The following is a 26,360-nucleotide window of genomic DNA, read 5'->3' on the forward strand; positions in this document are numbered from 1 at the left end:
CCTAAAACAAAAACAAAAAAAATAAAATAAAAAAAAAAAGGTCAATAGCCACCCGTGCGTCAGAAGCAATGTACGCCATGGGATCTCTCGCGCCATCTACAAATATTCCTACGGCCGCGTCTCGTGGTAGTACTGATGTATGGATGGTTATGATTTATTTTCTAAATCTACACCTATACGTCGCGACATCACATATTTGATATAGCGTTCAAGTTGCTCGAGTGCGAAGATATTACAATTCAATAGTGTTTTATAAAAGAGTTAAAAAGTTATGGGTGACACCACGATATCCGCACCGGGTGTCACCCATACTAGCTACGCTAATGTCACTTTATATAAGATTTGTTTAGATGCAACTTATTTAAATGGGGCTCCAATTTAAATTTTGTCTAGGGCCCGCTAGAGGCTTAATCCGGCGCTGACACCTATACACAATAATGATGATTGTTCTTGCCGAAAAGTTCTTTAGAATTACTGTATATTTTAGTCTTTTAAATTGAGATACCTAAATAAGGGGGCGGCGAATTTTTCTCTGACCCGGGCGGCTGACACCCACGCTACGCCACTGAGCTTAGATGATCTAAGCTCCATTGTTTACCCAGCCATCCCCATTGTGGGCCTAATCATAATGGGTATGATTAGAAAGGCCCTCTTAGTGGTGAGTTAAAAAATTAAAAATAAAAGGCTATAATTTTGATTCGAGTACAAAATGATTTGCAAAATACTACAATATTGCATTAATCTATTCAGTTAATATTTTAAGTTAAAATTAGAACACGATGCATGTTTTCTGTAGATTAAATTAAAGGTATTATTGCTATTGGATCTTAAGAGTCCATTGTTTGTAAAAAAGGATGTTTTGATTTAATGTCGTTAGAAGGTTATATTGTGATAGGAGAGAGCAGTGATAATGTTTAAGTTATCTGACGACAGTGGTTCAAATATCTATGTCTATCCTCATCAGATGTCTGATTTAATTTTAATTTATATTTGTTTATCAGTTTGTCAAATTCTTATCAATGGAATAATGTAAATTAATATATTTTGTCGACACTTAAAAATTTGCTTTGCAAAATTTAAGATGAATAGCTGATGTAGATCTGATTTGTGTACAATTTTCAAATTGCAGACCTATATATTCCTACTGTTATCCATTGGTCTTGAGAACAGAGTTAGATGAAAATTGAGACCAGATATGGAAAGCTTAGGATTGGAGATACAGTTTAACTATATATGAACTTTTAATGTGTACCAAAAGTCGTGTGATTTTTATTTCCTATGATTACAGACAGTTTTCTATTTTTGTTTGTATAACAGGCAACACTTGGACAATCTGCCGAGGGGTGACACCTCCTGGAAGGACTTAATACTGGAAATGTTTTCCATTTATGTGTTACAAACTTGAATAAAACCTAAAACTCCACCTAGTCGAGGCACGAATCCACGACTACGGTCACTCCGTAACCACCAGTGTTTAGTTGTTTTATTCACTTGGCGACAGTTTTCTATTTAAGTTGGCATCTATTAAGATTCTTTTGACAATTAAGGATTCATTCACTATTTTATCATTTCAATTTTTTACTTGAGAAGACATATTTAGAGCCTTCAGAAATTTGGTCAAACAATCCACCCGTGAATAGGACTTATTACACAGGTGTCAGGGTTCAGCAAATTGAGGAAACGTATTCAGAAAAAAACTATCTTTGTATTTCACCTGTTTTACAGGTGAACAATAAAGATTTTTCTGAATACGTTTCCTCAATTTGTTGAACTCCGACACCAGTATAATAAGTCCTACTAATATGATATGTCCTAGTAAACATTTATATAATAAATACTATAACAAGGACACAAAGGCTTATGAATTAATCCATCCGTGACTTTGGACCTGAATTTTTCTGGCCCAAGGGTACTTAAAGGACCTTTCTAATCAAGGCCTTTCTAATGTATGCAAGATGAAAAAATTAAACATTTTTCAATAATAAAAAAGTAAATTTTTTTTAAACAAAATATTTATTATTCTGCATTCACGGCACATTTTGTCAGAAGGTAATGTTATTCCAGATATTTTTTATATTGTCATCACTTGCTTGGTGTTCGTCGTTACCACTTTTTAATCGAAACCTCACAATACCTCTTAATTCCTAAAAATACATATTTATATTTTCAATTGATACTAAAGAAAAAATTATAAGTAATATATTTTAAAATATTTAACTGACCTCACGGTGATCATACAGACAAAGATAAACCTGTGAGAAATGAACAATATCTTTAGAAATTTTGAAAGAAATTAATACTATGACTCAAATCTACATGTAAAAGAAATGTAATCCTTACAAGTGCATTTTGCTTAATTTCTGGATGACAGAGAAATTTTTTATAGGAATCCAAGCGACCAGAAGTTTGGAAGTGCGGGCTTAAACATTCGTGCAGAATATTGGCAAACTAATTGAAAATATAAAAACCAATTAATAATAATCACGATTACAAATTTATGATTATTCTTATTTAATTGTAATTACGTAAAGGCAATGAAGTTGAAACAAATATAGGCATTTGTAAGGCCGAGTTTCTTTATGCAGCGAGAGTGTAGCGAAATGGAAATGACGTCACGAGCAGTGTTGGCCAATTAGAAACCAGTTTCGGTGTGTTCACTGTAAAGTGCTTCTCGAGCGCCGCATAAAGAAATGCGGCCTAAATTTTCAGACTGCTCTTGCTACTGGCGTGAATTAGCGCAACTTGGCACACCTTTTCCCACCAAACATATTTAACCTTGAGTGTATTGATTGGTAAGGTAGGTGGTATGCAATGGTGTTTAGATGTTAATGATGTTTGCCCCTTTTTAGAATTATTATTATTAATTTTTTTAATTAAAATTTTAAATGTATTATCATCCTGCTTTTGATTAGTTTTATTAATATTAAAATATTAATAAAACTAATAATTGAAAATATCATCGTAAATGATGATATTTTCAATTATTTAAAGATGATTAATCTTAGTGATCCACTCCAAATGTGTGCCAATTAAAAATTACAGATGGTTGGTTTTTATTGGCATGGTATTCTATAAGCATCGATGTTTCCTGTTTTGAAACAAGTATCCATACTGAATACTTGTTTCAAAGATGCAGCATTTTCCTGTCTCTCTTCAGTATGTTTTTTTGCAAAAGATTTGTCCATAAACCATGTGTTCTCTTTTAGCTAAAATTTCAACTCCTCTCTCACCAGGACACATGATTAGATGTGGTTTCTAATCCCAAAATATTTTTGAGGTTGCTGACCTGAGGTTTGAAATTTCAAGACCCTCTTTTTGAAAAAGTTACATTATGCCATTGAAACAAAAATACAGTGGGAGAAAATGAAATTAACACAGGATACACTTGAAATATATTCTTCATGCCCATAGCTTAAACTTTTTTCCATATTGGCTCTGATGTGTCTTCAATTCAAACTATAGCTGATTTTCTTCAAATCTTCTGGAAGACTCAATTCTCCTCCTCCTTCCTCCTCTTCCTCCCAATTTATAAAGTTTTTATGACCTTATAAATAATTAATTGTATGATAAAAATTTCTTTTTAAAGTGTGATGTTATTTTCCACAGTCAGATTCCTTTAAAGTACATGTTTTCAATCTTAAAAATAAAAAATTGTTTTATTTTTAATACATAGATGTCAGAATTGATGTTTCATCTCCTGTTTTTTTAAAACAGTGTGTTTGTGTACAGTTCACATGCCGAACAAAGAGGATTAAAAATATGGCAAATAGTGCTTTTGTGCACCGATGTTTAAAGAAAATGGGTTAATTTAATTGGTTAACTGTAAAAATACAATATATAATTTTTAGAACTTTATTAAAATCATTTATGCTATTGAAATAATTACCATATGATTATTTTACAGTGTTTACCCCTCTAAGTGATCTTCTGTGGCCTTTTCTTATATTCCCTCTACCAAATGGCTAAACCGGAACACTTGGTTTATGGATAAACTCTAACTCAAACTGCCAAAAATCTCTTTTCTTGTCTGCTGTATTATTGTATCGTCACGATACAATAATACAGCATAACAAGGTTATAATAAATATTTCCACTAGAAGCAATCGGTTTTATAAACTTCAAATATTGTGCAGCAACATTCTGTACCAAAGAAATTTTGTTAGTTTCTTTAGGCAGGTTAGCATGTAGATTTTTATCTCTTAAATTTTCAAAACTAGGGTTCAGAAGGTGAGAACAAACTGTATCGTCATCAATTGGAAATCTTTAAATTTTTCTTGTATTACTGTTTTTAAATCTGTAGTAATTGTAGTGTCATTTGCATCTGGCTCAAGTACATTCCGTATTTCGGTTTTAAATAACAGCATTAAATTTATCGTGCGATACGAGGATGCTTTCGTAACTTTCGCAGCTTGCTAAACGATCTTAAAAGTGATACCAATTCCTTAATCTTAGTACTAAAAGCAATGATTCACACTTACTATTGTGTAATTATCACACCAAGAAAATGTATATGAATAGGAGAATAAGAAGAAAATTCAAGAAAAGAGACAGAGAAATAACATCAAGGAGAACAGAAAAAAAAGAAGTTTAATAGTCAACTGTGGTATGAGGGATGATAAAAAGATGGCTTGAATCTGTATATTTATCAGGAGAGTACTGATAAACATTAAAACCAAAACAGTGTATTTTTAAAAGTAGAAAAGCAAGAAAACAAAGTAGAATTCAAGAGCAGGAGAACAGGAAGATCAGAAGATAGAGAAATAATTTCATGTACATAGAGAAAAAGGAGATTGGAATGGTTAAAGAGAGAGTAGATGAAAGATAAAGAGAAGGTTCAGGCATGGATGTTTATCACGAGTGTTCTGATAGGAGTGTCCAGGTCCAAATTAGGAGGTTTGAGCAAAAGATAAGGTGTAGAAATATATCTAGTATTACTAATGTGAATTTATTTGGTTATTTTATTTAAGAATTGAAATTAAATAATAATTTTGCAAAAGTTAAATACTATAATAAAGTATTAAACTTAAAAAAGTTAAAGTAAATAATTATAGTTTAGTTAATTCCAAAAAATTATTAGTATTAAACAATTATTTAATAAATGATAGAGATTAAAAGATGAAAGAAAACCAACCTTTTCTGCATCTTTATCGCTTTGAACAAGAAAATTCAAAATCTGATAAATAGTATCCTTTGGATATGCTGAAATGTAACGAAATATTAAATTTAATAAAATTTTATCAGATAATTTTACTAATTAATATTCTTACAGCACAATATTTTAATTTCTTCTGGAGTGGCAGCGTAAACAATAACACACAAAGTAAGTGTGAGAACAATTGAAGAAAAGGCCTTCATCTTTCTTTTTCTAGATTAGAATTAATTCCCAGTAAACATAAATTGCCAGTTGAATTCTATAAATCAAGTTAAGATTTTAAGAACTGCAATTGATTTCCCTTGTTGCAAGTTTATCATTACAGGAAGTAAAGTTAATTAATTCCTGTTTGTGGATTGGTTTCAACTTATTAGAATTTCTGATAATGTTTTTCACAATTTATATTAATTAGCTTTAAAATTTTTTTAAATTTGAATTTATATTTTTCTGTAATTTGGTTTTAAAATTGCTGTTTAAGAACTATCTAAAACATTTTCAAGAGCGGAAAATTATTCTTAATAGGTACGTGGGGTGGCTCAAAAATCAACTATTTTAGACTGACTGTGTAAGTTGTCTTTGCTTGACAAAGTTTACAAAGGTTATTAAACAATTTATTGTAATTCTAAACCATTGTACATGTACAATACATGTGTATGCATATTGCTTACAACTGTATTGCTGACCAAATTCTTGTACAGCCAGCTCTTTGATATCCTCTGTTAACTAATTTTGTGGCTACTTGTACAATAAAAGTACTTTTTGGAGTAATTCTCAATATTGTGGGGTACTAATGGCAGAACGCATAGGATTTGTCGTGTATACAAATTTGCCTCTGTTAAACTATTTTGTAGCGAGACTTCCGCTTGTCTCTGAATGGTGGAGAAAAGCGTCACCTTTCAGTTGTAACAGAACGGCCCAGACGGCGGCCATTTTGTTTTCCTCGGACTGCTGATGCGGCCTTTCTCAGCCGTGCGTGTAGTCTTTGACCGCTTCGTATAGGCATACCTGGCCTTCGAAGACCTCCAAATAACAGGCATACTGAAGATTCTGAACATAGCGAGCCGTTTTATACTCCGAAAGCGATTGTAAGGAATTACCACGTGTGTATTAAGATCACAGCTATAATCATTTACACACCTGTATGAGTCAAAACTTTAGACCATTTTTTGCAATAATCGAACAATTCTCTTCGAACGTGTAACTTTTTTTGTCAATGAGTACAATACAGATCTTAAAGAGGAGCTAAGAAATTTTTAATGCGAAACTTCTTCACCAGATGGCGGTAAGAAATTACAAGTTTCCCAAGGCAAGAATTTTAAGGGATTTTAGTACTGTCCGAGATTTTTAACATAAAGTAACTAAACACTACAGAGGGCGCATTCTATTATGTCGCATCGCCATGGATTTGGCTGGTAATCCAATATGGCGGTATATCGAGGATGTTTCAAATGCAACCAATTGAGTGAAACGTATATTATCCAAATCAATTAAAATTGTAAAATGAGCTTTTACACTTAGATTTGTAAGATTTAAAATTATAATACGAAAGGGGTTTTTTTTTTTTTTTTTAACTCTTTCCGCCCTGTGGGCACTAAGAGGGCCTCTTTTAGTAGGCCCATTATGGGTTCGGCCAGGCCCACAATGGGGCGACCGGGTGGTGAGGGACGGGGCCCGACATATCCGAACGGACCACCCCCGAAAAATTCCTGGAGATTATTCGACCCGTTCGGATTCGATCCCGGGTCCCCCAGAGCGGTAGGCTGCCACCTTTACCGCTCAGCCATCCGGCCGTCTATACGAAAGGGGTTATACGTTTAATTGGCATCGATCGATTTTTCACAGTTTACACTATTTAATTTTTATATAAATTTTCTAAACTTAAATAACGTTTTAACAATAAATAGATTTTAATAAACATTACATAAATTACAGAAACCAAATTTCGTGTAATATCTCATGTAACGTACTTATAATTCTTTGTATATCTGTAATATTGCGCATATACGTACGTAAATATCAATATTTTACATAAAAAATTTGTAAATTCTTTATTTTATATTATTAATACGTTTATATTTACGAAATTTTAATGAACTGATTAATTATAAATCCTAAGGAAAAGCAAAAATATGGCCTAACAGCGTGTGAAATACATATTTTCAAATAAATGTAATAACCCTAAAACTGTCGAAGTAATATTAAAAGAGTAATCTTGAGACCTGTTGCTGTTATAAATGATATTTAACTAAAAAAATATCGATACTTTAATTGTCGCCTGCAAACTTCGTGGCGAAATTCAAGAGTTGTATTTCAATCCAGAAAAGTAGCGCAAGTTAAATTAAAAATTATAAAGAGCATCAAAAGATATACATGGCGCTGAATATCTATTCTCTAATTGCTGATCGACATACGCTTGAAAACCTCAAACAGGTAATATTTATACTTATACGTTTTGAACATTTACTGTTTTGTCTAGAGCAGCGTTCCTCAACCTGGGGGTCGCGAAACGATAATAAAATCATTTTATGAGAAGAAATCATTTATTATAAGCTTATAAACCTTTTACTTACAACAAGTACACACGTAAAAAAAAAGAAATTAATGCGATGGTTGCATTTGCTTTTCATGTAAAATTTTCTTCATACGTGGATCTACGTTGGAAACACACAAAAGCAAATGGTTTTCGAGTGATAAAAGACGATTGCTGTATTTAGTTTTTAGCGCAACCGTAGACGATAAACCCTTTTCACAGTGATAAGACGTGGCGAAAGGGATTAATATTTTCGATGCTTCCGTGACTAAATTTCCATATTCGTGTCGACGAGCGAGCCAAAAACGTATTTAAATCTTCAGATGTAAATTGCAGTTGTAGCTTTTCGATGAGCTGGTCGTGAATCTCAACTGGTAACTCGGCAGCGGCAACATTTTCACTAAACGGATCCGGTACCCGTCTCTCTTTTTTTTTTTTTAACTCTTTCCGCCCTGTGGGCACTAAGAGGGCCTCTTTTAGTAGGCCCATTATGGGTTCGGCCAGGCCCACAATGGTGCGACCGGGTGGTGAGGGACGGGGCCCGACATATCCGAACGGACCACCCCCCGAAAAATTCCTGGGGATTATTCGACCCGTTCGGATTCGATCCCGGGTCCCCCAGAGCGGTAGGCTGCCACCTTTACCGCTCGGCCATCCGGCCATCCGGTACCCGTACCCGTCTCTTGGAGAAATCGTTTTTATCTTCCGGGAAATACTCCTTCAACTGAGTTTTTAGCACACGCAAATGCATCTTCGTGCAATCCAAACTGTGGTGAATAATAGTGTCTCGTTCAATCAAATTTTTCTGAAAATAATTCGAAGTGAGTGGGAACATATCCAAATATTTTTGCTTTAAAGGCGAATAATCAAGATACGAAGCATCTTAACGAACGCATGAAGTTTGTATGTCATTAATAAAATGTCTTTATCACGTCCTTGTAAATGCACATTCGAGTCGTTTAAATGCGAAAATACAACAGCTAAATGAGCCAACAACAACATGCACTCATTATTCTGTAAAAACAATGAGAATGGCGTTTGTTTATCCTGGAAAAATAATATTAATTCATCTGGCAATTCCAATACTCGGCGCGATTACTAACAAAATTATTAGAATACGTTAGGTTAGGTTAGAACGTGCTCCCCCACTATTTCCTTTCTTCTATTTACTGGAATCAAAGACGAGCCGCCATTTTGGAACCATAGGTAACATTAACTAGTAAAATATTTCTTGGTCTTTTAATTATTAAACTCTTTATCACGTTGCAAGCAATTATACTGATTTCTTCATTTTTTTTACTTTCCCGGCTGTTATATGACAGAGGGAATGTATGGCCATTAGTCGAAAAATCATCTACCAACATTTTTGCAATTTCGGAGAGTCAGGAAGAGTTGAAACGTCAAAAACTACAAAACGTTAGGGAGTGTTTTCCGTATTAATAGATGTTTGTGTGTATTTGGGCATGATTTTTTAAACCCATTTTGAATCGTAATAACTGCTGTACCTTTTATCGAAAACTTCAGAAAGTTTGCGAGTGTTAGAGCGAAATTTTATTAGAAATTTTCTGGAAAATCGCACCGTTGGTTCGGAAGATATGGCCCCGCCTTTTAAATATCTCCCGAAGAATAAAAATAATGGTAGCAATTATTATAGACGAAAACAAATGAAGTATGTCAAGTGTTTCAGCAACGTTGCATCTTATTTGGAAAAACGAATTGATTGCTTTGAATTAGAGAATTTCTCTAAATTCAACGAACAAATCTCTGTACTAGTAAATGATTCAAGTAGTTTCTTGTTGACGATAAAAGAACTAATAAACTGTAATTTTGCATTTTTGAAGTAAGAACACCTTAAAGCGTGGGAAATGCAAAAGATTCGGAAGTAATTTCTGTTTGTATGGATGTTAGTGTGTGTGGGAGGCAGGATTTTGTTTACCCTGTTTAAAGCTCAATAACTCCTGTGTGTTTTGTCGAAAATTCTTGAAACTTTGCACGGAGGTTTGTATATTACAGCGACTGATGCTATAAAATTTTGGAGGTTAAAGGTCGAGGGAGTGGGGAGATAAAAGGGGTCGTGTATATCTCCAGTAGGTTCGGACTTAATAAGAAATTTATTTTTTTTTTTTTTTTATTAAGTTCAGATATAAAATTTTGTACACAAAGAAAAGAAAATTTTACTTTTTAATAAAAAATTATATCTCTTTTATAAAAACTCTTTTCGTTCTTCTTTTGGAGAAATGTGTCAAAAGAGTAAAATATCGTTAAAGAGAATCTTCAAAACCGATGAGAGTAAGCATCAGATCATAAGTAAAATATAATCTTTAAAGACAAAAGATGGAAACTTCTCCATTCTACAATGCAAAGCTAAAATCTCCTTTTAAGAGTTGAAATTTGTTTAAAGCCGTATTTTATTCTTATATAAAAATTACACTTTTATATAAATTCCAATAGTTTTAGACACTCTAGTTTTATATACTTAAAGTAAATTCAAATACTACGAAAATCACCTATAAAAATAAATACGGCGATAATAAGATTAAAATATTATTTTGTCTTTAAAACTACAGATTTGCCGTTATTCGTAGCGAGACTTTGATAAAAATTGTTTTATTGAAGTTGTCGAAAATTATATACTTTATAACGGCCTGTTCCTGTAGACGAAACTAAGATGGCCGGATTTTAAATGTAAAAAAAACAAATTTTATGTTTATTGGTGCTGTTATATTTTGGGGGTTAAAGGTCGAGGAAATAGGGAGATAAAGGGTGTTACTATCAATATCTCGAGGGGAGTCGGGTTTCGTGAAGAGTTTGCTGGTCATCAGCATCTGCAATTTATTCTAAAGCTTGTCTTCACTCTTACAATTAAGGTTTTTGCCATTTTATAATAATTAATAATATGAAAATCATTTTAATAAAACAGCGAACACACGGCGCCACACACAATTGTGACTTATTGGTTTATTGTGATATCATATAATAATAATGTTATCGAAAAAAGTAACAAAACAAGGATTTGAATGAAATATAAGAACGTTGCGCAAGATATACTTATCCCAAGAAGGACAGTCAGTTCAACATAAATAATAAGAAGTAATTTTATTCGTTATTAATAAACAATACGGCCACTCTTTTTTATTATTTACTTTGAAAATTCTATCTGGTATGGTTTTAATAAAATTTTTCTCTTGTGATTTGTGCTTTCGTGACAAGCATCAGTTTTTACCTTTTTCACGATTCCACTGATGTACAGTAATCACTCTCCATTAATATATGATTTCTTTGCTAAGAAATACAACTGTTTTCTGTAGGATTAACATAAGGAAAACACGAGAACTAGTCAATAACAAACACGTTTTTCAAGAAATCACTTTCAAGATAATTTTTCATTACGAGTGGGCGCATTATTTTATTGAAATTGGGAAAACGTTCCTCAATTTTCTCTGCAAATGGAAATAGGTACTTGGATATTTAGTACTTGTAATAACTCAACAGCAATAAGACGAACACAGATAAAAGCGACATTTCTCATACCACCCAATCGAAATGCACACCACACTTCATTACATTTCCATCATGCTGTGGTCTATTTTTTCTTAATATGGTTTCAATAGCTACTACAGCCATCTGGTCCATCCCTGCTGAATTCTTCTTATTGCTCCACATAACTTGTTGCCACTTATTAATTCAAAACATATGATATTTAGCTTATGCCAAAGACTTCTATTTGTGGTTTTTATTCAAAATTTGATTTATTTTTATTTAATTTCCTTGTTTTGTAGATGATTTAATAAATCTGATTTTGACACATATATGGCAAGATGAAAAGCAGTATTTTTGTAAAATTGATAAATTTCTTGCGGATTACTAATTTCAAGAAAGTTAGCAATTCGTTAATGAGTTTCCTGCACTGCAATTCCAGTCAGGTATTCCGGATGTTTTTTGTTCGTTATTTTCCTCTAGAATTGACGTATTTTGCCTGAGCATATCGAAAACGACTCATTCTTCTAGAAATTCCTCTAATTGAAAATTTTAATTTGTGCAGTTTAGTTATTTGACTTTGTACGAACTGAAAAAGTGATTTTGCTCTTCCCTTGATAAAATTTTAAATTTATTATGTATTTCGGAACTATATTCTCTCAAATTCACCCCTAATCTACAATTGTTTTCTAATTTACACAATGCTGTGTTTTATTTTGCATATTATTTAGAATATAACAGGTGAAGCAGAGATGCTCCTCTTATTTTGAGACAAATAGCCTATATCATTTGCAACATTGTTAGAGACTCATTTATTTTTTTACTTATAACTGTATATGGTAAAATTTTTCATACGATATCACAATAAACGTTAATCAATTTGATTCTATTGTTTTGAAATGTCCTTTGCAAACAAACACGAAAGGGAAGAAATAACTGCTCGTGTGGCGAAATTTCATAAAGTCGGAGGGTCAGTTAAACCAATTGTTCTAACGGAACAATTGTTAAAAACACAGTTCAAAATACAAAATTCTTTGGAATGCTGAGCTATTTGAATACAAAGAGTAAATTGCAGTTAATATATATATTATATATAATATATGCAATTTAAAATTGATAAACAACGTTGGTTAAAAGTTGAGAACGTTCATTGGTTGGTTAAAAGTTCGTTGGTTAAAAGTTGAGTTTATTAACCGTAACGGTTAATAAATAACTCTCAGTGAGATAAAATATAACATAAAAGCAATTATTCTCGCAGTTTTACAAGATATTTTCATTTAAACAAGTCATACGAAGTCTTTCGGACGTTATGGTTAGCAACTCGATCACAGGCAGAGCCATCGCAACCTGTCTTTTCAAGTATTAATTAATAGTAGATCAGTATTAATTAGTAGTGGTCGATCATCCTGTCTTCCGGGAAGAGGTCAACGACCACTTCTGCTCGAATTACTCCAACTGTTTTCCGTCACTATCCCGAATTTCCATCGGACCAGGAGTACGGTGGCATTGGAATTGGAAAATCCAAAATACCAGGCTACCGGCCTGCACAAAATATGACGTAAGGGGTTTTCGAGGGTGCCGAGTTTAAATATTAGGACCTTTTTCGGGAAATTTGAATCGTTGTCAGATTACCGTTTGATATTCGGCTGTGAATGGAACAGATTTCTTAGAGATAACATTGTTAGAAATAGAGGAAAATTTGATATCTGAAAATATTTATGATACCGCATTTTCAACTGGTATTATAAATATTGTGTCATTTAGTGCTGTTTGAGTATCGCGATAAATGAGACAATGGTAGGATTAAATAATTAAACTCTTTATATGGTTTTCGTTTTAATTTTTATTATTCTATAGTATTTGATTTGTGTAACTACAAAGGCTATCTTATATTGTTCACTTGGTATGATAAATACTTGCCTAACATTTTTAAAATTCTTTATTCCTCTATTATACAAAATTTAAAGAATTTTTAAAATGCGTGACAATTGGTGTTGGTAATTAAAGTTTGTTGTTATTTTTTGGCCGAGCAACGCAGGGCTTGTCTGCTAGTGTTATATATATTTTTTATTATAATATGACTTATAGATTGATTGTCGTGATTATTCTTCTATCCCTCACGTTTTTAGACTGTGTTTCGACAATTGCAATTTACTAATCTCTCATTTCATTTGTATTCTTAATAGGAAATCTTTTCCTCTCGATGCTAGCTAGGTATGGATTATACAATGGCTAGTGTCCACCCGGCTATCGAAATTACAGAACTTCCAAAGACATTTAAATTTCGGAAGCCCGTGTTTATTGTTGTAAAATACAGACGGTTATTTTACTAATACATGGTTTTATAGAACAGATTTTAAGAAATTAATATAGTTTAGTTCGAAAATAAAAGTAATTCTTAATTCAATATTTTTGTCTAAATGTATGTTGTAAGCGTTTAAACAAATTAATGTTAAAAATAATGTAGAAGGTCTCTAAATCAGCCTGTAATTTGAACCAAAACAGCAAGAATTTACAGTAGGAAATAGAGCAATGGGTTGGCCTCTTGGTTAAAAAAAACTAAATTGCTAGGTTTTAAAGTGTGGTACGGTGTAGGTTAGGGGACGGAAAATCTTAAGTGTGGGAATTGGCGCCTGACGTGACTACATCCCAGCATTGAATGGCCAGAGTTCGGTTCCTGCCCGGTATATATATAAACAGTCGAGTCCGCGTAAGGGCTGTTTCACACTATGACCGAATGAACCGACTGGTCCGACCCGACCGATCCTATAATCGGACCGATTAGTAGTAGAAGCATTCGCACCGACTACGATTATACGTCGGTGGCCGAGTCGTAAAGACCAATCGGAACGGGTGTTAGAAATCGTTTTTTCTAGTTTTTTAAAAATATTTTTGTAATCCATCTGATTAAACTTTGCGGATATGATCTTACTTCGTTTATAAATTCTTACGAAAAGTCTAAATAATAACATGTTTTATCATTACGTCGATAATGTTTTTTAATATATATATTAAAGTCATATGTGCTCCCATATAAATCAGAAATATATATAATGTGAAGTCGTGTTTGATTGATTCGATAGTTTTCGTATATCCAAAGTCTGATTGGTTGTAGTTTCGAAGCTCTCATTGGCTGTAGCTCACCGACTGCTCCGACCCGACTTCAAATATTTAACTTTTTAAATCTGTCCGACTGGAACGACGAGTGGGTCGGCCGACTGCTGTTGCCATGACAACACGACTCGGAGTCGGACCGATCGGTCCAGTAGGTCATAGTGTGAAACACCCCGTAAACGGTGTCGAGCAAACCGGATTTTTAACATTAATGCCTAAGTAAGTCGACCGGGACCACAGAAAAGTGACTACTTAACCGATGGTGTCCAGTTATATTTATGTCGACTTATGCGGACTCGACTGTACCTGTACATATTTTTTGTGTGTGTTCGACATACCATTTATAATTAAATAATTTAAATGTTTTAATTGAATGTAATTTTTTAATAGTACATTTTAAAAAATAATGTCAACAATTTTGTCTCGTGGTGGCTTTGTTAGTCCACATTTTTTTTTTTTTTTGGTTTGTCTGTAGATACTTGAAAAAGACCTAATGGCCACAGTGTTTTTTTTTATAAATAAAAATAAAAAGAAGAAATAATTGAGCGAAGTGGGAGGGTGGGTGCTCGGATCGCCAAGTCTGTTAGCGATTTTTTCTCTCTGCTTTACCAAAGGCATTCTTTTCTTGATAATTACCTCAAATATACTTTTTGTTTGCCATAATGATTAGTTATAAACTAATTTCGCTACCATTGGTAATTTCTGGCGTAGAATCTAACCCTGGACCTCAGCAAAAAACACCTACAAAAAGAGGAAGACCATCTACTAATCGTCCAAAATCAACTGTCTAACTATGCAAAATCATCTAGATCGGAAACAAATCCTATAACCGACTATAAAGAAACACGAAGAACAGCCTCTCCAAATACATCAGGTGAGAACTCTAAATCTAACAGTCTAACCGAGTCAACTAATCCAGAGACATTTGACATCTCAACTGCAGAGTTATGGTTAAAGATAGTTGAACTTATTACTGCTAGTAACCAAAAGTTAGATAATCAATTTACGCTTATTCGCGATGAAATTAATAATATTCACACCGAAATTATAGAATACAAAAAACAACTACAACTGGTGAATGAAAAATACAAAAAAATTGAATTAGATTTGACTAAACTGTGTACTTACAAAGAACGATCAATGTGAAGAATGGAAACGTATTTCTCCTTATACAGGTATTATAATCATAGGCGATACGAATGCTAGAACAAATGGATACATTATATTTCGGACCGAACTCATTAATCTACAATACCCGTGAATCCAAAGATAAAAAATATAATAAACTCTGAATGCAATTGCTTAAATATACTCATCAATTACAATTATATATTATGAATGGAAGGCTAAGATTTGATTATCCTTCCGAATTTACATGTATAAATTACAATGGATGTTCGGTAATAGATTTAACTATCTGTGCAGAACTCGTGTCGGATCTGCGTGTATCTGTTCAGGTTTTGAATTGTGATATGTCTGATTATTTTCCGATTTGTACCTCTTTTGAGATCTCAACTAAAACTGCCTGCGAGGAAAAAATTAGACTTTATCAAACAGTTCATTATAATTATCAAGATTGTTTTCACAAATTAGCTATTGTATCAAAACTACATTAAATAACGAATTATATAATGAAAATGAAAAATATTTACAACTGGTAAATATAATTAATCAATTTATAAAAATTCGAACTTTAAAACGACAAGAAAATTCTACATTCAAGAAACCCTGGTATGACTTCCATTGGTACACAGCGAAAAGAAAGAAGAATAAAGCCTGGCACCAATTTAGACAAAATTATTCAATTGAAACATTTATGAATTATAAAAAATTAAAAACAATTTCTTTTAATTTATTAAAAGCAAAAAAGATCAGTTACTTTAAAAATTTGCAACATCAGTCGATTTCTACAAAGAACACGGATTTCTTCTGGACTACAATACAGAAACAGAGGAGGAAAAAACTAGATCATCGGATAAATATAGAAACATCAACTTGGAATGAATTTTTAAACAGATTTCCAAATATCGATAATCCACTAACTCTAACATCCTTTAATCCGAATGATGATTTATTTGATTTACCGTTTACCTTTGACGACTCGAGGGTTCAATCCGAAGAACGAAACTAAAGTCTGCCCCTGGTATTGATCTAATAACTTCCGAATCTTTATCAAATCTTTGCCTCCATCGGGCAAACAGATTTTTCTTGATTCATTCAATTTCTTTTGTAAAACGTCTAAATACCCAGAAATTTGGAATACAGCTAAATTAGTCATGACGTACAAAACAGGACACCATTGAGAACCCGAAAATTATAGACCGATTGCTCTTCTCCCGGTATCAAGGAAATGTTTCGCATCCATTTAGTAAACCGTTTTCGACGATGGACCCGAGAAATAAATCATAACTCTGAATTCCAATACGCTTTCACCAAATCCAGGGGTACAGAATTTGCTATTTTTTATTATCTTCTTCGGTTAATAAATTAAAACAATATGGTGCAGGTAACAGTTTTTCAAATACGATTATGCATCTTTTTTTCTTCTTATAAACTACATATTGTAAACAGCAATTTACTTAGTCCGGAAATAATCACAAAACGTGGAATACTTCGAGGTGAAACTCTGTCTCCGTACCTTTTCAATACATCAATGATATACATAATTTATTTGATAAGGACAAGGAAAGAATATATATTAATGGTCGTATTTTCCACTATATTTTATACGCAGACGACTTTGTATTATCAGCACCTACTCGCATAACATTACAACATAAAATCGATAGAGTAAATAAATACTTATCATCGTTATATTCATCGATTAACGCCTCAAAAACAAAAATAATTATCTTCAGAAAAAATATTAAATTAACTAATTAAGAAAAAATCTTTTATTTGGACGGCAAACCTCTAGAAATGATCGGTAACATAAAATATCTGGGAATTATCTTTAGCTGGGATGGATCTTTTCAACAGCACTTTAAAGTTCTTACTGCAAAAATTAACTCGCTCATGGATAATACTATATATTTATGCTCAACGTTAAAAATATCTGAGTCGAAACTTCGTAGTAAAATTTTTAATGCTATAATTCTTCCTTCTTTTTTCTACGCCAGCCCGGTATGGGCTCTCGATCTTCTTTACAAATTTGAAAAATTTCATATTAATTATCTACGTTAATTATTCAAGCTCGAGAGAACTGTACCGGGTTATTCTATTAGAGCAGAAATGAATACAATTCGACTATTTCCGTGGTTTTTAAAAAGATTAATAAGATTATATTACCGACTTATAAATACAGATGATGAGAATATAAAATTTTTACATCAAAATATGTATCAAACCAACGTTCTAAATCCCATCAAAGATACTTGGCAATATGAATTAAACAATATACTTCGAACGTACGGAATATCGAGTGCTCTATTAGATAAATCTGACATAAATTGGAACAACGCTTACACACTACTGATGGAATCGGCCATATCGCAGTCGATAACTCGGGATCAAAACTCAATATTGAGATCGGCTTGTCATTCCTGGTATTCTCAGATTTTAAAAATTCCTTCTGATTCCAGATTCATTTTAACTGATATAAATACGAATATTAAACGGTTACTCTTATAACTTCGTCTCAATAAATATTCCTTATCGGTTAATAATACGTATATAAATGATTCCAATCGAAAGTGCTATTGGTGTAAATCAGAAAATTTTTCCATATTTCATCAGTTGAAAGACTGTACAGCTATTAAAAAATATCGTCAGAAAGACCAAATAACAGAAATACTTGGTTCATGAACCAAGTATTTCTTTTAAATTATATGTTAAAAATTGGAGATTTATCAAAAAATGATGTGTATAAACTAAATAGCTTTTTCACCCAGATTACCAATATATTTAATAATAATGTTATTAATTAATATTCAGTTAATGATATTCAACAATAACTTTTTTGTTATTCTTTCTATCTTTGTTAAAATTACACGTTATATTAAAATAACATAAGATGTATAACAAGCTATTACAGATTTTTTCGTGCATAAAGTAACCCTTCTGTAACAAGGACTTTTTCCTTAGTACAATAAAGCATTGATTGATTGATAATTGAGCGAAGTTTTTCATTAATTCGAGTACATTAAGATTTAAAATAAAATGTGCTTAAAGTAATTAAACCAATTATAATTCGATTTCGTTTTAAAGTTTCTCCCTTCGATTGTCATGTTTTTGTCAAATGTCGAATTTTTGTTTTGAAAATTAGCTGTCATAAATAAATTTCAGAACAATTGTAAGGAAAGTTATGAAAACAAAGTGTTTTTTTAAAGTAAAGCTGAAATCACAACCGTGACTTCCACCGTGACAAAACTTATCAGTACAATCTCGAAACAAAATAAGAAAATGACAGGAAATTAATGACTTGGACTTGGACGGTAAGGAAATGACTGGAATTTAATCCTTCTTGTTGGCATTTAATTCTGCTTTGTTAAAACCGAACAATCAACCATTAACTCCAACTCGATAATTTGCATTCACTGCAAAGGAAATTTCACAATTATCTGTATTTTTTTAATTACTGGTTAAAATGTTCAAATAAATATATAGGCCTATATATATAAATTTCGAATAGTGAACTTTATCACATATTTTCAGTTTGGTAGTTTCGGAGGAATTTTGCTATAAATGCTAAAAGTTAAACATTTTAACTGATTCAGAATACACAGACAAAACTGCGAGTATTCAGAAATTCAAGGATGCTTAGTCCGAAATTGTATGTGTTCACACTCTGAAATTAATTTTATTCAACTTTCGGAGAAGTCAGAATATACCATTGTTTGACAAAATCGCTCAGCTGTTCGATACACTTCGAACATCCCTACTCAACAAACTTCCCTCCTCTCTCATTACAAATGTTTTCGGTCGAGCTGCGAGCCAAGAATGAACCACCGTCTTCATCTGTTCGTCAGACGTGAATCTCTTTCCTCGTAGAGCTTTATTGAAAAGAACAAACACGTGATAGTCGGATTGGACGAGAACGGGAGCGTAGGGGAACTCCAGACAATTCAAAAGGGAGTTTTTATGGCGTATCGACAGTGTTGTCGATGTGTGGATGCGCATTATCACGAAACAACATATCATTTTTCCAGGTGTTGTTACGTATTATTTCTTTGAATTTTTGTATAAAATGTATGAATTATTACATATGAATTGTTTTCGATTGTTACAGAAACTCCTATTTCTGCACGAGTCTTGCCCAAATACCTTCATAGAGTCTTACTATGATTACTATAAATGTTATTTTTCATATTTAAAGAATTCAGTAAATAAAATTAAAGAAATTGTACAAAGTTGAACAAATTTAATAACAGTGAAATAATTTTTAAAATCAAATATGTTCAACCTAACTAACTGATTATGTCTCGATTATCTACTAAACTTATTTGAATTTGCTTTGTATATGATTGGGATGGGACATTTATAGAAATTTCTGTATTGTTTGTGAGTAAAATGAGGAAAGTTACGAATCTAACTTCAGCTTTACTTTTAGAAAAACTAAAATGAAGGTTTTGAATTTAGTGGGGTTCGTTCGGCGATTAAAAATTTATCAAAACGATTAATAACAAGCATGCGGAAAGAGGAAAACTATCCGGATCCAGATATGCAGAATATGCCGACTGTAATATATATATATGTCGCATGGATATGATAAAAGTGGGGATTTAATCAATTCAGTAAAGATGTTAAAATGACAATTCTATAGTCATTTTCCTAAAAAATAAGTGATTTGATCAAATCTCTAAACTGGTTTCGTGAAATGACAAAAAACGAATCAACAAAGTAAGAAGTACTTATAAGAAAATATAGAGATTTATTTACGCCAAGTATATTTATTTTTGTAAATCTTCGCCATCGGACGAAGATTTACAAAAATATTTCTAAAGTATCGTCACCAGGGGGTAGCTTTTCTCATCTACATTTTACCAGCGCCTATTTCGTTGTAGATAAAAGCCGAAACGACCCCAAGAAGGTATGATGGAAGAATAGAAGACGTCCGTATATCACCAGTAACTGTTTTTTAAAAATGTTTATATTTTTAATTACTTTATATCTGTGTTTTTAAAGGAATGTTTGGCGGCCAGTAGCCTCAAAAGAAAGGTCAGTCGCCAAAAATGTAATGTCCAGAACACAATAAATGGTGGTTCCTTATTTTGGGAAGGACTTTGTCTTCAAATAATTAATATTTATTTTTATTGAAACGCGTTGTAGATTTGTGGCACCTGGAGTTACAGAGGACGTTATTTTTTTACAGGCACATCTATTTGTTTATCACTGAGTGCAAAACAAATAGATGTGCCTGTAAAAAAAATGTCGTCCTCTGTAACTCCAGGTGCCACAAATCTACAACGTGTTTCAATAAAAATAAATATACTTGGCGTAAATAAATCTCTATCTTTTCTTATAAGTACTTCTTACTTTGTTGATTCGTTTTTTGTCATTTCACGAAACCAGTTTAGAGATTTGATCAAATCACTTATTTTTTAGGGAAATGACACTATAGAATTGTCATTTTAACACGTTCAGTGAATTGATCAAATCCCCACTTTATCAATCCCTGCGATATATATATAACTACTGTGAGAACTAAGAATATTCTAAAATTTAAATAAAATTATATAATTAATTTAGGCTCATAGCAATATTTTATAACTTGAAGGAAAGACAAAATCTTATTAAACTAAAGCATCTCTCCTTTCTGTAAACCAGCAGGATGATCTATTTTCTTATTATTCTCTCTAATAAAGTTCATACATTTTGGATTTTCTGTTTTCTTCTCTCAATGTTTGATGGCATGTATGATATTCTGCACCGCAATTCTGGGCGAAATGCTTAAATTTTAGGCATTTGAAACATTGATTCGATGGAAGGAAGTCTAAGATTCTACACCAAGTCCACTGTAAGTTCACCTTCACCTCTTTGAGGAGAAAACACCCGAGGTCGGGAGAGACCTCTGCGACAGTGGCGTAGCGTAGTGGGGGCCGGCACTTATAGGGGACGGGAAAATTTCACTATAATTACTAATATCTTGTAAAAATACCTAAATAAGGGGGCGGCGAAATTTTCCTCTGCTCCGGGCGGCTGACACCCACGCTACGCCACTGCTCTGCGACTCAAGAAACGAGAATAGTACTACGCTGTTCAATTGGAAAGAGCACCCAAATCTTCTGCAAAAATGCGTAATTGGAATATAACTCGGAAACCCGGCTGTTCTGCTCATAAATGGCATCCAGGTGCTCGACGGATTTAGGAACCAAGAAAATCTTGATTAGTGGGCACCTTTTTTTTCGAGATACCCTAGAGTAAACCGGAAACCTTACAGACGGCATTGCATAAAATTCCCATATCTTTCACCTTTCCATTTTTGCTTTATGACAAATTACTAATTCGCGAACAAATGGTCTATTGAATCGAATACGTTCATTTCAGCTTGACTTTCATAAATGTAAAATTTTGTGCAGTTTATGCATAAAAAAACTAATTATTATTTATGTTAGCGTCATAGGATTAAGTTTAAAGTTACAGTTACGTAACTCATCGTGAATGGGCCTTTATTCCGTACCATTAATCCTAAGGCGATACTTACAATATCGTTTTAACTGTGAATGAAACCCAAAGGAAATTTATATCTTAAAAAAATGCGCACGGACATTATTAATATAAATATTCAAATCTAAATTAATTTTCATATACACACATGTATTGTATTTATGTACTAAATAAAAAATATCTTTAAATTAATTTCATTCTAGTTTGCAAATTTCACTTTGCGGTGGTGCTAAGAACTTTGAACGAAGGCGCTTGATATCCACAGAGCAACTTGATTTACATAACATTAAAATTAACGAAAATATGAAATATTTTCATACATTTTTTTTATCCCTGTCAACTATATAAAACTGTCGTAAAACATACCAGTGAATGTCACGAGTTGGCCTGAGTATTTACAATAATGAAACCACAACACAGAGAACAATGCTCTAGCTGAAGTTAAGAGATTATTAAAATGGGTATCCTGTAATATTGTATTAGGATGTTAAAAATTATTCATGCCAAATTTGGTGAAAATATATTTAATCGTATTTAATGTGTACATTCGTCGGCAATTTTTGGAAAGAAATTCTTCTATAAAGAGTTTTCAGAATAAGTCGATTGGTTAAACTAATTAAAGAAAGCTGTTTATTACTGAAATACAAATAAACGAAGAATGTTCTGAGGTTTAAAGATTTTATTATTCGAATGTTCAAACCGAATAATTGTTTATATTTGGATTTTTTTCTAATCTAAGTTTTTAAAAATTCTGTTTGTATCCGATTGAGTTGGAATATTTATCGAAATTGCTCTATTGTTTAAAAGTAAAATTCGAACTTATCGTGATAAAAATTTCAGTATCTAAGTTTTGTTTTCCTAGAAGCAAAGCTAACATCAAGGTTTTTCATTTTAATACGTAGTTGTTTATGAAATAACAATATATAAATACGATTAAAGAAAGATATGAAAACTGAAAATAATTGATTCCTTATCGGTTTTTTATCTTTCTTTGATTTATTATCATTTCCACGAATTTATTCACGCTTTTTACATTTAAAATTGTACTTTACTGAAGACAAAGAACAATCAGTAATAAAGGAAAATTCCACTGAGTTATAATTATCATTCTCAATGTTTTACTTTATATATTTACAAATTTTCTTATTTTCTAGCATATTTAAGGGTGCGTTATAAATCGTCACGTTAAGCCAGTGTTTTCATACAGCTTAATATTCATTAAATATTACCTTCAATTACTGTTATACTGATAAACAAAATCTAACACCTTATCTTCGCTGAGAAAGTTTAATTTTAAACAAACGTTTTCGGCCTATTCTATAGGCCATCATCAGGCTAAAAAATCGAATAGTATCGTTCCATAAGAACGAATACAAATATTTAAACTTTAAATTAACAACGGATTAATACAAATATTTAAATTTAAAAATTAACAACGGATTAAAAGATGATACATAATAAACTAATATCGTATAGAATTAAAAACAAAATAAAAAACAAAATAAAAATCAAAAATAAACTCAGAAAAACTTCTAAACACAAGCATAGAACCATAAAATAAACATGTAAATTAAGAGTTCCTTGCAGAGTTCTTAACCATATACTTCCAGGCCGATGGAAGGCCCTCAGCGTCCCTCGCATTTATACACGCCCCTTCCAGCTTGCTCTTGTAAATCTCTATTTTCTCAGCGGTCCTCGCCAACGTTGGGGAGCTCACGGGTTTTATAATGTCCGCTTCATCCCATTTAACTATCGAGCTTTCGGTCTGAGCCATTTGGGATAGTACCGTGGCGTTGGAGCTTTTTCTGATGTTATACTTGTGCTCCTTGAGTCTTACACTCAAACTCCTTGTCGTAACGCCGATATAATCTTTCTTAATTCCCAGCTGTGCGTTCTCGTATGGTATCCTATACACACCCGCTTTTTCTTCCTTCCTAATGCTATCCTTGTCATTCCTTAAAATCTTATAAAGGTTCGGGGCTCTTTTCAGAATTATTGATGTCTCATTGCGGTTCGCAATTTCTTTCATAATGCTTTTGGCATATCTGTTATAAGTGAATTTAGTGATCTTAGCGGGACGTTGTTTAGAGCCTCTTGCTACGTTCTTCTCGTACCTTTTAACCATTCCTGTTATTGCGCTTTTCCTGTATCCTAAGGTTTCGGCTACCAGTAGAATTCTGTTAATTTCCTTTGCTCTGTCCATAACGTTATCACAATATAGAAAGGCCCTTCGGATTAGAGCCCGGAATGCCGCCATCTTATAATGATACGGATCATTTGATTGCGAAGGGATATAAAGCGGACTGTGCGTTGGTTTAACGTAAACACTGGTAGATAAATGCCCGTTCTTGAACTGGATGTTGATGTCTAAAAAATGAATTGTTACGGAACTTTTCTGTTCTAATTTCAGTTTTAGGCCGTCGTTATTACGATTGATGCCTTCAATGAACTCATTAATCTTACGGTTATTCTTCCATAATATAAAGATGTCGTCTACATATCTTTTAAAATATACTATATCCTTACGGAAGTCAAACAAAACTCTTTTCTCCAGCTTTCTCACAACCAACTCACATAGAATTCCTGAGATCGGACTTCCCATTGGAACCCCTCTTTTCTGTCTATATGCTTGTCCATCATAGCTGAAGATAGATTCGTAGCATATCAGGTTAGCCAGTTCTACTACTTCGTTGTTGTAATGTAACAATTCAGGGATTCTGCTGAACAATAATTCGAGTAGTGCTTCCTTGCATGATAGAATTCTTATGGACGGATATAAGCTTTCATAATCTAATACCGTTCCTACTTCATTTTCCATTAACGATATGTGTTGAATTTCCTTAACCACAGTTCCAGGATCCTCTGCCACTAGTGCGTTGCTTTCAAGCTGGGAGGAGATAAACTTGTGTAATCTTTTTTCTAAGACAAAAGTCGGTCCTCTGCACTTTTCTACTATCGGCCTAATTTGTTTACCCTCCTTGTGGGTTTTAGCGAATGCAAACAACCTTGGAATAGCAGGCCTTGGGTTCCGGCACTTCTTAATAAAAGGTAAAACAGTAGAAAGCTTTGTCCCTTCTAGCTTCTTGACCCGTCTATCAATGCTCTCAATAATATTAACGTTAACCTTTTCACATTCCGTTTTTTCGATGTAATCTTCTATCGCCTTTTTGTAAGTTTCTCTTTTCATGATCACCAAATGTTTAGTTTTGTCCGCTCTTGTTACCAGTAAATCGTTTACATCCAGCCAACGCTTAGTAACCCGAATATCGTTATTCTTAAGCCCTCCTAGTTTCCAACGTTCTTGGTTTTTAATGACCGTTTTCCACCTAAAATAATCTTTTTCTATCGAATCTAGCCCAACGATTCCTCTTTCAATCTCTTGAATCGATGTTTCCCAATTTCTTGGATTCTCAGGGACGAAGTTCGGGCCTTTTTCTAGAACTTCCCTAATCTTGTCTGGTACCTCCACCTGGTCCCACACAACAAAAGTTGCAAGATTTTTCTTATTCTTTCTTACTGCTTGCTTAGCGATAATCCATTTCATTTTCTTAATATATTTCCTCGTCAAATTCTTATGAATCTTGTCCGTTAGTCCAACAACTCCTTTGTTAATTTCTATTAACTCTTCCGGATCATCATTATATAAACTATTTTCAAAGTCGATAATCTCACGCAAAAGTCCATATTTCCTGTTTTTTGCTACCCTGATAGACTTTCGAAGGCATGCTAGACAAAACCTCACCTTCAGTGAAAGGCATTCTTTTGGGACGCTGATTCTAAAAATTGACATGGGAAAAACATTGTTTTTCAAACATTCCCTTAAAAACTCCAATTTACAGTTAGCTTTGATCAGCTTAATCGTTAACTTCCTGTATCTTCTGTAATGTTGCACCGGTGCCGCCATAATAACATTAAATAAAACGTGCCCAGCAAAAATTATATAAACAAAATCTAACACCTTATCTTCGCTGAGAAAGTTTAATTTTAAACAAACGTTTTCGGCCTATTCTATAGGCCATCATCAGGCTAAAAAATCGAATAGTATCGTTCCATAAGAACGAATACAAATATTTAAACTTTAAATTAACAACGGATTAATACAAATATTTAAATTTAAAAATTAACAACGGATTAAAAGATGATACATAATAAACTAATATCGTATAGAATTAAAAACAAAATAAAAAACAAAATAAAAATCAAAAATAAACTCAGAAAAACTTCTAAACACAAGCATAGAACCATAAAATAAACATGTAAATTAATGTTACGACAAGGAGTTTGAGTGTAAGACTCAAGGAAGCACAAGTATAACATCAGAAAAAGCTCCAACGCCACGGTACTATCCCAAATGGCTCAGACCGAAAGCTCCATAGTTAAATGGGATGAAGCGGACATTATAAAATCCGTGAGCTCCCCAACGTTGGCGAGGACCGCTGAGAAAATAGAGATTTACAAGAGCAAGCTGGTAGGGGCGTGTAT

At 32.8% G+C, this 26,360-nt stretch overlaps 2 protein-coding genes across 2 annotated transcripts; both read right to left on the reverse strand.

Moving 5' to 3' along the window:
- Positions 1-1,992: 1,992 nt before the first annotated feature.
- On the reverse strand, positions 1,993-5,593 carry LOC136979277 (uncharacterized). The gene is made up of 5 exons (XM_067275220.1): positions 5,268-5,593; positions 5,132-5,199; positions 2,341-2,448; positions 2,223-2,252; positions 1,993-2,144 (listed from the first exon to the last, which is right to left on the reverse strand). The coding sequence occupies exons 1-5, from the start codon at positions 5,353-5,355 to the stop codon at positions 2,043-2,045; spliced, it is 396 nt and encodes a 131-aa protein (XP_067131321.1). The 5' UTR covers positions 5,356-5,593; the 3' UTR covers positions 1,993-2,042.
- A 5,614-nt stretch (positions 5,594-11,207) lies between these two features.
- LOC136979274 (uncharacterized) lies at positions 11,208-25,782 on the reverse strand. The gene is made up of 2 exons (XM_067275217.1): positions 23,596-25,782; positions 11,208-11,357 (listed from the first exon to the last, which is right to left on the reverse strand). The coding sequence occupies exons 1-2, from the start codon at positions 25,780-25,782 to the stop codon at positions 11,208-11,210; spliced, it is 2,337 nt and encodes a 778-aa protein (XP_067131318.1).
- Between the last annotated feature and the right edge of the window lie 578 nt (positions 25,783-26,360).

Source organism: Centruroides vittatus, unplaced genomic scaffold (assembly GCF_030686945.1).
Source record: "Centruroides vittatus isolate TY-2023 unplaced genomic scaffold, ASM3068694v2 contig_601, whole genome shotgun sequence".
Classification (NCBI taxonomy): Eukaryota; Metazoa; Arthropoda; class Arachnida; order Scorpiones; family Buthidae; genus Centruroides; species Centruroides vittatus.